At 36.9% G+C, this 17,514-nt stretch overlaps 1 protein-coding gene across 1 annotated transcript in view; it reads right to left on the bottom strand.

Moving 5' to 3' along the window:
• rabep1 (rabaptin, RAB GTPase binding effector protein 1) overlaps window positions 1–17,296 on the bottom strand; it is a 32,442-nt gene extending 15,146 nt beyond the window's left edge. The window contains exons 1-11 of the mRNA XM_084114792.1: window positions 17,117–17,296; window positions 15,678–15,806; window positions 12,317–12,520; window positions 9,942–10,102; window positions 9,698–9,817; window positions 9,151–9,286; window positions 5,748–5,926; window positions 5,038–5,148; window positions 2,321–2,779; window positions 749–853; window positions 526–642 (exon numbers count right to left, since the gene is read on the bottom strand). Of these exons, the coding sequence (XP_083970918.1) occupies window positions 526–642; window positions 749–853; window positions 2,321–2,779; window positions 5,038–5,148; window positions 5,748–5,926; window positions 9,151–9,286; window positions 9,698–9,817; window positions 9,942–10,102; window positions 12,317–12,520; window positions 15,678–15,806; window positions 17,117–17,162 (1,767 nt within the window). The 5' untranslated portion in view covers window positions 17,163–17,296. The remainder of the gene's footprint in view (window positions 1–525; window positions 643–748; window positions 854–2,320; window positions 2,780–5,037; window positions 5,149–5,747; window positions 5,927–9,150; window positions 9,287–9,697; window positions 9,818–9,941; window positions 10,103–12,316; window positions 12,521–15,677; window positions 15,807–17,116) is intronic.
• Window positions 17,297–17,514: the final 218 nt, after the last annotated feature.

Genomic DNA, 17,514 nt, shown 5'->3' with positions numbered 1-17,514 from the left:
TTAAAAACATTTTAAAAAAAATCTTATGCTCACCAAGGCTGCGTTCATTTCAATACAAATACAATAAAAACAGTAATGTTGTGAAATATTACTACAATTAAAAAAAAAAAAAGTTTTCTATTTTAATAAGTTTTTTAAATGTAATGTATTCCTGTGATGGCAAAGCTGAATTTTCAGCATCATTACTCCAGACTTCAGTGTCACATGATCCTTCAGAAATCAGTCTAATATGCTGATTTGCTGCTCAACAAACATTTCTTATTAATATTCATGTTTGAAACATTTGTATTGCTTAATATTTGTTGTCGTCAATCAAAACACACTTTTTTTCAGGATTCTTTAATGAATAAATGCTGTTATTTTGAACTTTCTGTCTTTTTGATGCGAGGAACCATTTTAAAGATGTAACATTACAGCACTTTCTTCACTGTATATGATGCCCCAATTAGCACATGTGATCCCATCCTTGTTTACCGTGTCAATGGGTTTGCGCTTGCCTAAATCCATCAGAGAGATCAGCTTTACCTTGGCAGTAGTTTCCTCACTGGCCTGTTTGATAGAGTCCTCTAACTCCTGCCTCTCATTCATCGTCCGTTCCAGCTGATCGTTCGCCTGCCGCAACATGACCTGAAGCTTTTTAACCTGAAGGCAGAGGAAGTTCACCGTGTAATATTTACTACAGATAATCCTTTTGAATGATTACAATAGGGGTCCTGTACGTCATTTTAAATGGCACAAAAAGTCAAACCTGTTCTCTTGTCTCTGCCTCTTGTCCCTGTATGACCTGCAGCTGTTTCTCATAATTAGAGCACATATCACATCGGCGCCCCAACTTCCTTCCAGCGTTCTTCAACTGAGGTGAAACCACACCAAAAACAAACATAAGATGTGTTATGAAAGGTTGGCATATTTGCTGATCCATTAAAAACAATCGCATGCTACACTGTCACGTGAACTTGTTACATTGCATGTTTAATTCAGCAAGCAGTGTCAGCTTATCCTCTCACACTTTATCACCTAAAGTTCACAAATCTTCATCACACTGATTCAAACAAGTAGCTAACTTCTGAGCTTGTGAAATTTAACAACTTACAAGATCCAGCTCAAGAGTCATTTGTCATTTGAATTGAACTATACTACTGGTTGTGCTTTGTTTCTGATTCACCAAAAATAACCAGCTCGAAAGATTCATACGTTTATGAAATTAATGCCCTGTCCAAATACCCACACTTGCAGTCTTTTCCACTTGAAAGCGTGCACGTGACAGGAAGTGCGTGCGCAAGACTTCCCCACGTCTTAAAAATGTCAAAGTGCAGTGCCCTTAATATGCACTAAACCCACACTATTGAGGCTAAGCATATCCCATCATGCATTATGTTCGGCGACTCATGTGCCCCAAAATCGCGAGATGTTGAGGATAACATTCCACTTTAAGTTAAATTAATTAGATATTACATATACCCTACTCATCCTTGCACCAATAAAATGTGCAACACTATGTTTTACTACTAAATTATGTGCAATTTGTACAACATTTGCAACTGCTTTTTATCGCTTAATTAGAAGCACCACAATTTTAAAAGTTACATAGTGACTACTGAACAGACATTTAGAAGTTTATTTTAAAAGTATTGAAAATAAAGCTCTGTAAACTCTGCTAAGCTCTGTATAGTCTCTGTAAGACTATAAGTGTGTCCCATCGGGTCATCAAAAGTTCTACACGCACTTGCCATCTTCACGCCTACTTGAACACTTGGGCCAAATACAGAAAATACATCATGCAAAGTAGACAAGTGGTCAAGTGCAAAGACCGCAAGAGTGTGTATTTTGGACAGGGCAGAACTACACTGGTTGGGTTGGACTTCTGATTCACTAAAAATAACCAGCTCAAAACAGTCATTTGTTGGTGAATTAAACTACCCACATACTGGTTGCGCTTTGTTTCTGATTCACCAAAAAGGACCAGCCAAAAAGAGACATTTGTGTGCGCTTTGTTTCTGATTCACTAAAAATAACTGGTTTAAAAGAGTGTAGGTTTCTGATGGCCATATAAAAGCATAAGTAATACAAGTAGGTCCTACATAATTTCAAAAGAACTGACATAAATATAAATACTGTGTAATTCAAAAATATTACAAGCAATATAGATGGTTTTTGTTTGCTATTCCAAACAACCTTGAGTCTTCTTTTAGATCACAACATATTTTCACTAACAAGGCTACTGTACAAAAAATAAAACACAGAGTTCAAACTAGACAGCTCAGTCATCGAATATGAAGAAATAAACAAAAACAGCAATTCAAAGCATTTACTATCTGACCTCTTGCTGCAGCAGATTCCACTCGCTCTCGCTGACCATTCGGTAGCCAGTCGGAGGCAGGTAAGCCGTATCGGCCATATGAGAGATGCTGGACAGGAGTGATGCGGTCTCCTCCTGCTCTGGGGTCATGGCCTTAATGGCCTTCTCCTGGTCCTTGGTGAGGAGAAAGTGTCCCGGCTGGAGGGATGATATGGAGGAGGTGTCCATGCTGTCAAAGCCCACACAGTCTGCCCCCACTAGAGGACCAAAGTCTGACTCGTCCAGCTGGCTGGCGGACTTGGCCTTGTTGTTGTGTCCGCCCAGACCGTGAGGCTGTAAGGTCCCTCCTGAAGAACCCAGACTGTCTGTGGACTGAACCCTCCGAAGCCCGTCTTTATAAGGGTCAGAGCCGTCCGGGCGGCCCGGGGTGTCTGCGTCCAGAGAGTGCAAAGAGCTGTGGATACTGTGGCTGAGGTGGGACTGAGATCAAAAAGAGAAAGAGAAAACAAGATGCCCTGACTCAACTGTGCTGAAAGATGCTTTAACAAGTTAGGATAAAGAACTTGGTACAGTTCATAGTAGTGATGCACTAAAATTTTGGTGACTGAGAACGCATTTGAAAACGAAAAAGTTTTGGAGGGCCGAAATCATTAACAGAAACGGTGACATTAAATTGATGCTTCTCCGATGGCACGTTTTGCCTGTGTCAGAGTCTATTTTGTGCACACAACGTGGATAAGCTATAATAGGTAAATACTAGGACACTAGGGCTGTCGACAAATCACTTTCTCAATTCAATCTTCATTTTAGTGAACTTTTTCGGATATTACCTTTCATGTAATGTTATATATGGCTGTTTGTGAATGTAAAAGGTCTAAGATCAAAGTGCACAATAAAATGAGTCATCAGTAATTCCAGTCTTACTTCCTGCACAAACCTACTTAACTTTAATCCTCAAACACTGCAGTTGTAGCTAAAGCCTGGAAGTTTAGTTTGTGTTGTTGACATGTTGAGAAGACACTATTGCGGTTACGTTCACATGACATTGCTGTGCTGCGCGGTTGCGAAAGTTTATCATTTGCATGCGTTTTTAAACATTGCTGTTTAAAAACAAGTTTTTAAGCTTGAAAGGTTAAATACACATACTTATGTGTCAAAATGGCTGTTTTCAAGTATCCTCTTAAGCACTGTTGCTCATGTCTTAAGTGAACATAAACAGTTGAGAAAGAAAACACATGTGAATGAATATACTGGATCCGTGCATTGGGTCTTAAAGTGACAGAAGCCTAATATCCCTGTTGTTGTCTATGTCATTAATGTTAAAGGTCCCGTATTATCCCCCTTTTCACAAGATGTATGAGTGTGAGTGTGAGACACATGTATGTGAAGTTTCAGCTCAAAATACCCAACAGATCATTTTTTACAGCATGTCATTTTGTCATTTTTTGGGGCTCAGAAAAACGCGCTGTTTTAGTGTGTGCCCTTTAAATGCAAATAAGCTGCTGCTGCACGGCCCAGGGGGCGGAGCTTCATGAGCTCTCACTCAGTCTCTCAGGGCAATCTCATCTCACGGAATGATGATAATATCAGAAACTCTCAGTAACGGTGTTCATTTCGAGTCAGACAATAATGCCTACAGAGTCAGAGTGCTGTATAAAGATGGAACAGGTATAGTTTAGTAGTTTAATTACAGTTGTAACATATTTGTCATCTGCTTGTATGTATCCATTATTAATAGCCTACAAGTCTGCTGTTTCGGACCAGGTCCGAATGATGATCAAACATATACTGATGAGTTTAATAAAGTTTATTGTACATCACACAAAAGATGAAGCGTCAGTTTTACTTCAGAAAATCACCGTAAGAGCTGAGTAAACACAGTAAGTTATAAGTGCGCAAGTACATAAACGAAGTTGAGGGAGCATTTTCTTTAAAAACAAAATAATTCCACCTCGTCTTCAGCGGCTGCCTCAGATTTCGGGAGTAAATAGAGAGAGCTATGTGGATTAATACATCCAGCCACACAACACCTACAACACTTGGCAGACATTCTCATCTATGGCTGTGAACTCGATCAGGGCGGGGCTATGTTGAAACGGCAGTGTCTGTCAACACTCGTGGGCGGGGCCTGTGCTTAGTGACGTCACAAAAACAGCATTCTGAAAACAGGTCGTTGGGAGACAGTGCTGATGATTTATGGGGATTAATAAAAAAGGAGTGAGTGGATTTGTATCACTATTGGCTGGTTGTGTACACACACTGCCAACACACATTTATGTCCAAACAGCATGCAAAAGTGAATTTTGCATAATAGGGGACCTTTAACAAAAGAGAAAATCTCTCACTGCTCTTGACTGAATCACTTTGGTAACTTTAATAAGAATAAATGTAATTTGCACAATGAAGACTATGCAGTGTTTTCTATATATTTAATTACTTTATATAAATATAGTTATTATATTATTATAGTTATATTATTATATTATATTATATTATATATTATTATAGTTTGTTTTCCTATATGCTTGTCATTTGTTTCTTTGATCCCTGTTTACTAGTCTTCAGTAAGCTTGAGATCCAGTCATATACATACACACACAAACAAAAAGTATTTTAGCAATAACTGTAATCAGACCGGTAAAGTTACATAATTACAGTAACTACAGTGTTACCTTTAAATGAATTAAAGGCACTTTTAGTTCTAGCTTTAGTGAGGTTTACAGAAGTGACATGGATACCTCTTCTATAGAGAGTCCGAGCAGAGAGTCCTCCACTGTGTCTGCGTGCTCCGTCCCATCATCCTCACTTGCCTCTTTAGCCTGACTCAATCGCTCTTTCTCATCCTCCTCCTGGTAAAATGTATAAATGTTGGCCGAAATGTCAGAATAACACTGAACTATCCAGATGCAACACAATATAGCACCAAGATAAATCCCCTCACTTTACATTTTGGATGGGTCACCCAAGTAAATGTCATAATTTACTCAAGCGTAATTTGGTTTTAAATGTGTATGCTGTGACAGAACACAAAAGAAGATATTTTAAAGAATGCTGGGGTCCAAAAACACCAAGGCCACCACTGATTTTCAATGTACGGGGCGAAAAAAAAAACACTTTCAAAAAATATTCTAAAAAAAAAAAAAAAAAAAAAAAAAAGAGTAAATGGTGACAATCTTCATTTATCCTTTAAAAAAAAAAAAAAAATTTTTCATTTCTGCTGAGTAGTTCTGCCTACTATGAAATATCTACAATCCCACCAACCTAAGTTAAACATCAAATATGTTCTGCTTGTCAGAACTGTTGCTTCATGTAGCATTTTTTGGCTTTAGTGAGTCCAAAAAAATTCCTCATGCATGCTTCTATACTTCACTTGAGAATTGCTTTGAGTCTGCGTTTATAATAACTGATTTAATTAATGCTTCCAGTTCATTAAAAAAAAAAAAGGTACCTGGTCCCTCTTCTTGATCTCCTCCACCTGCCGCAGCTGCTCGGAGGACAGCACGCTCTCAATGCGCTGCATGTCTTGCATCAGAAGCCGCTGTGACTCCAGGAACTGATCGTTGGCACGCTGCCAAGTGTGTTTCAGCTGATTGTGCTGCTGCCGCTCCAACTCCAGCAGGTGAACCACTGAGAGAAACCAATTCAATCAGCTGAAATCAACCGACTTGCTACTAAATATATAAAGCCCTCTGACCTGTACAAGCATTTTACTTGCATTTGTGAGTGAAAATTACTGTGTGTATTGTAAACAACAATTTTTTCACGCCTGTGTGAATGACATCTGACCACTCGTGCATAAATTACATTTCACACTGTGATGAACAGAAGTTGAATACCAATACAAGTCAACAAAGAAAGTGTGCAAACGTTTATTGGCATGTAGAAGAGCTTTCACACAGGATGCATTCGTTCTCGCGAATGTTTCATATCCCTGTTTTCCGAGCAAATAACACCATGAATGATGAATTTTATTTTCCTTAATTTTTTTAGGATGATGAATTTTTGTTAAAAAGTTCAACTCTTAAAAAACAAGTTGTTTTTTAACAAACTTAGTGCATTATATAAAACACTATACCTTAACGTCATATTAGGAGGCGCATACAAGGTAGTGCTTGCTAATAACTAAATTATGTGTTATGACTATATAGATAGTACCAATTACAAATTTGGGGACAGCAAGAATTTACGTTATGACAAAAACAGTAATTGCGTGAAATATCATTACAATTTATAATAACTGTTTTCTATTGTAATATATTTTAAAATGTAAATTATTCCTTTGGTGGCAAAGCTGATTTTTCAGAAGTCTTCAGTCAGTCACATGATTCTTCAGAAATCATTCTAACATGCTGATTTGTTGCTCAAGAAACATTTCTTATTATCAATGTTGAAAACTGTTGTGATGCATAATATTTTTTTTCTTTACTGTCACTACTGATCAATTTATTATGTTAATGTTTGCTTGCTGAATAAAATATGTAATTTCTTTTAAAAAAATTATGTAATGTTATGTTAAAAAAAATCTTAATACATTTTTGAAAGGTAGTGTTTAGTCACCTTTCAGGTTAACTAAAATAATAGAAAATAATAATAATAATAATAAAACAATAAAAGGAATAAAACAAGAAGAGAATAATAATAATTTTTTAAAAGTTTGTCCTACATCATATATCAGTTTCTCAACCGGTGGGTCATGACCTAAAAGTGTGCAACGAAAAAAGAACTTAATTCTAAATGTTTTTCTGATGCAAAACTTTTATTTTGAAAGACATGCATGAAAGCTGTTGACTCTTCTACCAGATGCAGTTTATATGTCAGTGTCATTATCCAAACTTGTTACAAAATAAAGTCTCTCATCTCAGAACAATGACGTTATACAGACATAATACTGTATATTTCATATCACAATAAATAAAGAGCAAATTAAATTACGAGGATGCAACATCAATTAGTAAGTCATGATATTACCAAAATGTTTTGTAACTGGTCATTGTGTATTAGCTAGGAAGGATTTGCATGCAGTATGATCTAGTGATCGATAACTAAACACAGTCGCTAAACACTAAACACTGATTAAATTCTAAACAATGGAAGAAGAACAGTAAAATATATACGCGCAGCGCTTGACAAAGAAACATGCATGCATGAGAAAAAGACCTGAAGCGCACGCACACGCCTTTCACACAGCATGCGATCGCGACTTAGTTCTCTTTTGCGGATTATTAGGTTTGAATAGTCAAAATTCTATGTAAAAATGCACGTCCTGGCGAGTATTCACGTAAACATATGGACATAGACCACTTTTAAAAAGAAATCCAATGGGTTCCAATGTATTGGCTACCTGCAGGTCATAAAGGGCCGGACCAGCAGCATAATATTCTGTGTGATTAATGTTAATCCAACAAATTGGAAAAAGAAAATAGACAATCACCCAATGCTTGACTGAATAAATGTAATCTATTTATTAAGAATCAGTCTAAAGTTAATTTATAGAGTGAAGACTTAATTTTTTCAGCTACAGTAGGTCTAGCATTCAAAAAAGAAATTAAGCACGTTTAGTTTATTTGTCATATTGTTTGTAATTTTCTTTTTTGCTTATTTTTAATAACAAAGATAAAACCTAATTAATTATCAATACTGTAATTATAAAATGACATTTAAAAAATATTAAATGACTCGTATCTTGAAATAAGATTTTGGTCATCCCAACCTGTTCAGAATTGTTAGCAAATGTTAGCATGATTGATAATAATGTCAATGTTGCAAATATCTCTGTAAGGACGCACACAATGGCATGTAATTATTATTATTTTATTTAATAAAGGGGAGGGAATGGTCAAAAAGCAGGACAGGAACATCATGCTGGTCAAGTGAGTTTTAATTATTATTTTTTTTATTAATTTATAAAACAATGAATTGTAAGTTCTGCCATATTTTTCAATTACTTTTACTGTTTTCGTTTTTTTTCCCGTGGTATGGATTCAGTATCGGTATCAAGGTATTTTTTGTCTGGTATCGTATCGAAGTCATAATTTTGGTATTGTGACAACACTAGTATGATCTTTATTCTATTCATCAGGATAAGTGTCCATGTTTTATTAACAGTCCATTCATATTGTGTATTTACCATGGTAACTGTAGTTCCTGTAAACTTACCCCAAAATGTATCTTATTTTCTATATTTTTGATGACTGTGGTGGCTTATACCAACTTAATAACTTTATTTAAACTAGTTTAGGACTGCTATTTAATAGCCTTACCTTATCCTGTTTATTCATAAGTGTTAGTGATATTCTGAGTGCTTGTGTGTACGTCAAGCACTTTTGAGAAATAAATTTGCTTGGTTCAAATTCCTAAAAATTTGGGTCACGGCTTAAATGACCATGGGAAAATGTGGGTGCCATGGCTAAACCAGTTGAGAACCACTGTTATATTTCAAGTATAATTTATACCTGTGTACAAGTAAGTAAATCGGTTGCACTTTATTTTACAGTATGTGCACTTTCAATGACACAGTTTTAGGGGTAGATTCGGGGTTAGAACCTAGTGTCATTACTACAACAAGGACATAGTATGTTCATGCGAAACAGGACTGTGAAATAAAGTGCTACCAGTAAATCAATCAATCGATTGGGCCCCTAAATACTTGGCGGTGCACTTTGGGGTCACAATAGCGCATAAACAAATGTAAATAGAGACTGTACAAAGCACGATGCAACCTACATGAAATGGCCAACCAATCAAGCAAAATAAGAAGAAAATGTAGAATTACAAAAACAAATACAATATTCTATGAATTATAACTTTTCAGAAATGTTTGCGTATAAAAAAAGAATATTTTGTTTGCATACCTTCATGGAGTTCTTTCCGAAGTTTCTCTGCATCCTCTTGAAGGACAGATTTCTGGGTGTTGAGGACAGCAACATACATCTCTAAGTCTGTACGGCATGATTTCTCAGCCTCCAGGACGTGATTGAGCTCCTTCACCTGGGAAATAACCAAGCACATGTTTCAAACTTCATTTATCATGATGAAAAATAAAAGCACCCATTAACAGAAGCATAATCTTTACATTTACATAATTAAACATTTTATGTTTGGAAATAAACTGGCAGACTTCAGATCTACAACCTTTCGACTTTACGGACACTGGCTCATTGATTTCCGCCAACTTTTACAAGACTCGACTGATTTATTAATCATTCCTGAGGCCAAAACAACATCAACAATCATAACTAAAGGCTGTAATGCAGATGCAACCTTGATTTATTTGGCCAGGTGTGAATTTGCCTATCAGCAGGTCATGGCATAACCACATTAAAGGAATGCGTCACGTCTAATAATAAATGTGAACAAAACAGTCTAGCTCTCAGTTCCACTTTTCTATGCACGTCTAACCTTGGCAGCCTCAAGTTCCTTAACTCGATCTTCTGAGCTTGACAGTTTGGCCTTCAGAGCTGCGATCTCGCTCTCCATTGGCATCACCACTGAACGTAACTTCTCTGCGTCCTCCTGAGCCTAGATTGATACAAACCCAAGCTTGATTAAGAGACCAACATAATGCAAACACTGGCTTTGAGTCACGATTCCCGAGACTAAAAAAAACCCCCAGAAAGTAGACATATTAAAAAGCAAACCAGACCTTCTTCATCTCGTTCTCTAAATTCTCCTCCTCCTGTCCATCAGTAAGACGACGGCGTAGCTCAGCCACCTCTCGCTCCATCCCATCTCGGTACTGTGTCCACTGAGCGCGATCCTGCTCCAACTTCTGCTGGAACTGCAACTTAAATTCCCGCTCTGCATCTGAACACGCACGCCAAGATAAGGATGCATGCATCAAAACCACGTTCACAGCAGATCTTGCTAATCCTTCCTTGTCCAAATATAGTTTACTTATGACGTTTATGATTTAACAAGAATCTGAACCCACAGTCTGCACTTCTCTCTCTGCAAATCATGCGTCTCTTGAATGTTCATTTATTGAAGGGGTCATATGAGGCTTTTTAATATTTTCCTTTAGTGTGTAATGGATCTGTTTGTGCATGTACACGATCTGCGAAGTTACAAAGCTCAGTCTCCCACAAAGGGATTTATTCAATCAGAGAACAGTCATCCAGACCTGCCTAAAATGCCTTGATTGAAGTCCAGATATTACTTCCGCTATGCCCATCCAAAGGCAAACGCAAAGAAAGAGGATTAGGCTTCAGTGAATTGCGGAGACGCTGTGTAATTTCAAAAGCAAAACCGCTTTCTTTGGCAATCCAAAAATGGAAGAAAATAGGAATCAGTGGTTAAGATTTATTTATAACGCTGTTCCTGAGCAGCTCAAAACAAAAATGTTTACTTGTGTAAAGCACATTTCACTGAAAACAGTTGAACATGGGAGAGTACAACGCCAGCTTTACACTTTACACTTATTTTTTGCCACCTCAGGACTTAAATTTGTTACAGAGAAGATGCCATTAAACCTATAACATCATATCTGAAAGAGTTACAAAAAAAACAAAACAAAAAAAAACATTGTGAATTGTTCTGCACTATGTCATTCTTTAGTCATGCCTGATCATCCTTATTTTTAGAATCTGACATTGGCTCGAACATTATTAACTGTGTGGTTATATTTGCTTTAGAAGCCTATTATGGCAAGGGGAGTTACATTTCAGACACACGCTTCATGTGTCATGTGTGAGCATTAAAGCATGATCCATTACACCCAATAAATAAAACAAAAAAGAACTTTTAAAATATCATCATATGACCCCTTTAAGTATATTGGCTAATATGACAATACTGTCAGCTACCAACCAACATGAGTGAAGTGCTTAATCGCATTAAACATTTTACTGGAGATAGAAAGGTATGTTTTGCAGTTCTATACAAGCTTATACAAGCACATAACTAGAAAAACATACCTTTAAAAAATACACACACTGCTGGACAAAAGTTTGGGTCAGTAAGATTTTTTTAAATGTTTTTTGAAAAAGTCTAAACCAAGGCTGCATTTATTTGAACAAAATCACAGTAAAAACTGTAATATTGTGAACAAAGCTGAATTTTCAGAATCATTAATCCAGTCTTCAGTCATATGATCCTTCAGAAATCATTCTCATATGCTGATTTGCTGCTCGAGAAACAATCCTTATTACTGTTGAAAACAGTTATGCTGCTTTTTTTTGTGTGTGTGGAACCTGTGATGCATTATTTTCAAGGTTCTTTGATTAGAATGTTTAAAAGCAGGGTTACTATCTTCAACTAAAACTATTAAATCTAATTGAAGTAAAGCTGAAATAAAATATAAATATTAGATGAAACACCAAAAACAAAAATTAAAAACAAAATAAAATGAAAAACAAAATTTAAATGTCTTGGCAACTGATTGAAATAAACACTAAAATTACTAACTGGAACTAAATAACTAAAACTAAAATAAAACCAAAAGAAAAGAAATAAATTGAACCAAAAATAGTAATATTAAAAATAATAAAAGAAATTCGCATGATAAAATTACTAAATAAATTAAAATTAAGATAAAAACTGAAAATATAAAAATAAAACCCAATTCAAAATAATAATAAAAAATACAATAGTATACAAATAATACAAAAATAACTGTTTAAAAGAGCAGCATATGTTTCATAAATAAATCTATTGTAAACATATGTCTTTACTGTCTCTTGATCAATTTAATGTGTCTGCTGAATAAAAGCATTTAATAAAAAAAAAAACACATTGGTAAAACTAACGTAGAAAAACACCAATAAATGGTGCCATCTATTAAGTGTTGAATTGAGTGGCATAAAATTGTGCTATTTAACATTTTGCATTGTGCTTGCTTATTTCACTTTTTATTATTCCTCAAAGCCATATTAGTATCATAAAGCAGTTCAGCCAACTTCAGGGAAGTGATGAATGATTTAGTTATCGTTTCAAATAGCAGAAACAGCACAATAAATAAAACTTGGTTCTGAATATCGGCTATCAGACACTTTAGCATAAAAATAATCAGAATCCTATTACCTTTCATAATAGCCTGCAGTGAGGCCACCTCCTCCTGCCACTGCCGCTTGACCTGGTCGATGGCTTCCTGCTTCGTGCTCTCAGAGACGGTGGCCACCGCTTTAATGGTCTCCATCTCTGCTCTAGCCTCGGCCAGCTGGTCCTGCATCTGGCTCACCTCTGCCTGGGCCTTCTCCAGTATAGCAGTCTGCTTCTTCAGCTCCTCTGACAGATTTACAGGACAAGCACAACGGTTCACGTAGAGGAACCGACAGGTTCAGTTCTGTAAGGCCTCCTGCATTTGTTTCACTCCTGCACTGTGTCCTAAATACATGATCTTTATCTAACTTAACTGGACCCTGTTTGGACCTATATTTATTGCTGTTCCTCTTGTGATCTGATCACCTGACACATTTATACCAGGTGTAAAAGGAGCCTTGTGTTCAGATCCCTGGTAACGTTGTTTGAAATGTTTGAAACTTATCTGGTTTAGTACTTTCGTCCTGCCCCAGAACAGATTAACAATGAAATGATGAAACAAAGATCTATGACAACTGAACTGTTGTTCAGTCTGTGTGCATCCAGGCGCAATGTGTAATGGATTTGGTTACTGTACATGTCTATAGAAAAGGTAAGAACTGGTTTGAGAAAAAGTCAGCGAGTGTAAAACCCACATGTTTTTTTCCCTTTAAAAGGTGCAGTAAGCGATTTCTGAGAAACATTGTTGAAAGTTTTCCTGGTCGTTCGCTCATCACCTGCGCTTTATTTTTCGCAAAGCTTTATTTTTATTCGCTTCTGCTATGATAAAGAGACATCTACTCTTCCACTGCATGTTCATGCATTTTGGGGGCGGAGCAATGAAGGGAGGGGTGTGTTTGTTTGGGTTGATTTCAAATATCAAAAGTGTTCAACAATGATTCTAAGGCCTCGTTTACACTGTCAGTGAAATGTGACCCAATTCCGATTTTTTGCTCATATGTGACACAGATCGGATGTGTTCTATGACAGTGTAAACAGGAAAAAAACGCATGCATTTGGATATTTCGAAATCGGTTTCAGGCCTTGTCCATATGTGGAAATAAATCAGATATAAATCAGATATGTGCCAATGCGACTGTCACGCAAACAGGCAGATTGGATTTTCTGAGGCATTAGGCTACGTATCAGCGGTTTAATGACGAGAGAAACCCCGACGTGCTTCTGCAAAGGGACGGCTGGCCTGATGAAACGTGTTGTCGTAGAAGAGGAATGTGGACAAACACTGACACAACATATCAAAGGTTGGCTTGCTCATCCTAAAATTTCGGACCCACTGCTCCTCGTTAAAGTCCGCCACGATCTCATGAAAGTGTGTATCTATAGCACAAATTTTATTTCTTGTGCCATTTACGGCAAAAATAGCTTTTGCGAGCATATGGCAGTTTTCGCGTGCATATGATATGCACTTTATGGTGTGTAATACGCACGCACTCCACACCCCTAATCCTACCCAAGGGGTTTACAGTGCGTATCATGCACGCAAAAACTATTTTTGGCGTATAAATGGCATGAGAAATACAATGAGTGGTATAGATGCGCACTTTCATGAGATTGCGTTGTATGTTTCCACCAGTCCTGAGATCTCTCTCGCACACAATAACTGAAGCATATGCACAGGCTGCAATGATGGCCCTTTTCCTCCGCCTCAAAATCATGGTGATGTTTGGCGAACTTCGCATATATTGCAAAGCTAGCATCAAGAATATTTCACGTTCGTCCATCTGTGCAAGAACCCCCTTTAAGCATGCGCGATGTTTCAGATAGTATGTCAAGTGTAAACACATGAATCGGATATGGGTCACAATTGAAAGAACGTGTAAACTGACGGTCAAAAAAAGAAAATCGGATAAAGGCAACAAATCAGAATTGGGCATCAAGACCTGCAGTGTAAACGAGGCCTAAGAAATCGCTTACTGCACCTTTAAAAACACACACATAAGGCAGAAATTATTTCCTAGAAATAGTGTTCAAATTTCTTGGAATTACAGTGGCTCCAAAAAGGACACTTAAGCCACGCATCAAAATATGTGAAAGTCACTGAATTAGATAACGTTTCACAAAATGAAGTTAGGTTAGGTTTAATTGATTAAACAAGAGATACTTTTAGTAGGCTATATACAGATATACTACAAAATGAAGGCATAAAGTGAACACATTGGAGACCTTGAGGTTGTCAAATGATAGTGGAACGTGTTCATAGCTAATGTGATGAACTACACCCCTGGTTACTCTGCAAGGACACCTCATGTAAACTTCATACAGCCAAAAACAAAATTAAATCAAAAAACAAAAAAATAAACAAATAATAAATACTAAAAATAAACAAATAAAAGTAAAACAAACAAAAATATTTAGGCCTAATAAAAATAAAACAATAAAATAAAAGTAAATAAAACAAAAATAAACAACCAAAACAATAAAAATAAATAAAACAATAAATAAATAACACAAACAAACACATAAATAAATAAATATAAAGCGAAGTTAGTTAAAAAAAACTCTAGCATAATTATTTGAAGATGCAACTGATGTTAAGAAATTCAGACCCTTTCAGATTCAGTTTTCTGTCTCTTACTGGTTCATCACTAGCCTGGTTAAAACCAGACCATTCTCAGTAGTAACTGAGTTATGGTCTGGCAAAGCTTCATTAATAACTCATTTCCAAAGGGGCGTCACCAACGGACGTCACTCAAATGCCTCTGGGCGCAATTGGATAGACCTAAAAACCAATCAGAGCGATCGTCATCGTGTAAAGCCATATGCTGCGTCCCAATTCGCCTAAGTTACACTACGCCATAAAAGTATGTACTCTTTTTGTGAAGAAAAGGTATTTACTTTTGAATGTGTAGCAAAAAAGTAGGCAAGCTTTGGGACATACTACTTCGTCATCTTTATCGGACGGATCTGTCGCGTGCATCCTGTCACGTAAACTGCCCTGTCAATCATCTTTTTACATTTAAAATCCTCTATAAAATCTCATTTAATTTCCTACCGTTTCGGAGAGAAATGTAGTAGCACGTTCATCTGCCAGTGGGTCTTTCATGAAGACTGTCCTCATGTGTTTGCAATTTGAATATAATAATGCATTTAAAAGTTGGTGCGCTTCACCAACGGACGTTGCTCAAATGCCTCTGGGCGCAATTGGATAGACCTAAAACCAATCAGAGCGATCGTCATTGTGTAAAGCCCGCCTCAACGTTTCTGATTGGTGCTGCGATTAGAAATGAGCTTGAATGAGCTCTTTGCCAGACTACTTGCAGAGCAAATCTAAATTTGCCGGAAGTTGTCTGGGTTTTCCCAGGCTAGTTCATCAGCAGTTATTGTAAACAATATAGCCTATTACCTTCTTTAGACAGATAAAGTTCCTTAAACTTGGCCCGCTTCTGGTTGAACTCCATCTCCAGCTGTTGTTTGAGCTTCAGGAAGTCGGTTCGGTCCTGCTCTTGCTCGGCCGCGCGCTGCTCCAGAACTCCTGCCAAAACAACACATCGTCCATCGGTGCCACACATTCACAAACATCTACACCTCCAACCTCTGAATGGCACTTTGGCTACGAGTAAAACGTGTAAATAATGCATGAAAATGGGACATTTTCAATGGCAAAAAGAGAGACTGAGATAACTAAGATTATCACTGAGATAAGGATAAAGCAAATTCATTTAAAGAACTGAAACCTATACAACCAAACCCACTTTCTTCAGTGAAGATCATTAAATCATTGTAGACAAGCAGTATATTATCCACATAAACACGCACAGACTCTAGTGCCAAGTCCAAGCCAGTACAGCCACATATGTCAGTCAACCGCAAGTCTGTCCTGACAGTTCACACATCTCTATCATTGGGTTTTACTGTTATTAGGCCTAAATACAAGATTTTACAAAAACATATTTGCAGCAAAATTTTTTGTTGGATTTGTAAAAGACGACTACACCCCAAAGCAACATCAAGCCTTTAGGGATGACAGATGATTGTTATTTGGTTACACCAAAAAAAAAAATGTAACTCAACTGGATCAAAGCAGCAAGTGCATGCACAGATTTGCATAATAATTAGCTTCCATAAAATATCACTTGAGCTATACCTAATCATCATATTTTGAAAAAAGTATAAAAACTGCACGTTATGGAGCACAAATAAGTCCATCTAATCACAAACTTTTGTGTAATATTTTGGTTAAAGTGCTAAAGTAGACTTATGCATCATATTCTACTTCATATACTTTTAAGTATGTCCAAATAATGGCATGTTCTAAAAAACATTTAATACTTTTTTTAATGCTTGTGGCATATACATCAATCCATGATTAAAATCAATATGTGCATCAAAACACTATATGAAAGTAAATGCAGGCAAACAATGTCATCAACAGCAACATCACAAACAAGAACCTGTAGACATGATATGAAATCACTTTAAATATATTAAAAAAACACAAACCACATTCTGTCCTGATAGTCTAAAAACACTGTCAGTCCAGCTGTCATCTGCTTATCACTGGATGCAACATCATCATGTTGACCATATAAACACTTTTCTGTACACCGAAAGATCAGCATAGCAAATGTTTTGTGCAAGAAGAGCTCTGTCAGAAGCATCGACACATATCAAGCATTAAAGCAAAATTTGAGAACGTTTTAATAAATATGCAAATAGAGGTGCAGGCTATCTGTCAGCCGGTTGACTGTTGCTGGCTAATCCGTGGACGAACAGGCCGCAGGCCTACAACGAGCACAGCTAAATCAGCACAATAAACCTCTCTTTGTGGAGAAAGGCGCTTACCGTCATGTTGAGGCGGCCGGGTGGATCCCGAGGCCTGCTCGGCCATGGCTTCCCGGGGCTGAGTTAAAAAAAAGCGGCTCTCTGAACGGAAAGTGAGAAGCGCCCAGCAGAACAGGCTAATAGAGACAGAGCAACGTCATTGTAGAAATAACACGCACTGCGCATGCGCACACCAAATGGGCGGAGCTGTCTTGACATTACATCTGCGTTATTGCGATTCATTTATTTTATAAAGCAATTTTAATTATACTATTTGTACTGTATATGTGTCTAATTTATCATTGATTACATATATTAGTCGCATTTGTAATAAATACATCAATAAATAGTTCATTGAATATTTAGATGCAACACCCAATTTAGCACAAAAATGCACTTAAACAAATTAATCAATTAAT

The sequence above is a fragment of the Abramis brama genome (genome assembly GCF_963993115.1).
Source record: "Abramis brama genome assembly, chromosome: 5".
NCBI classification, from domain to species: Eukaryota; Metazoa; Chordata; class Actinopteri; order Cypriniformes; family Leuciscidae; genus Abramis; species Abramis brama.
This window is presented reverse-complemented; position numbering and strand designations above follow the sequence as displayed.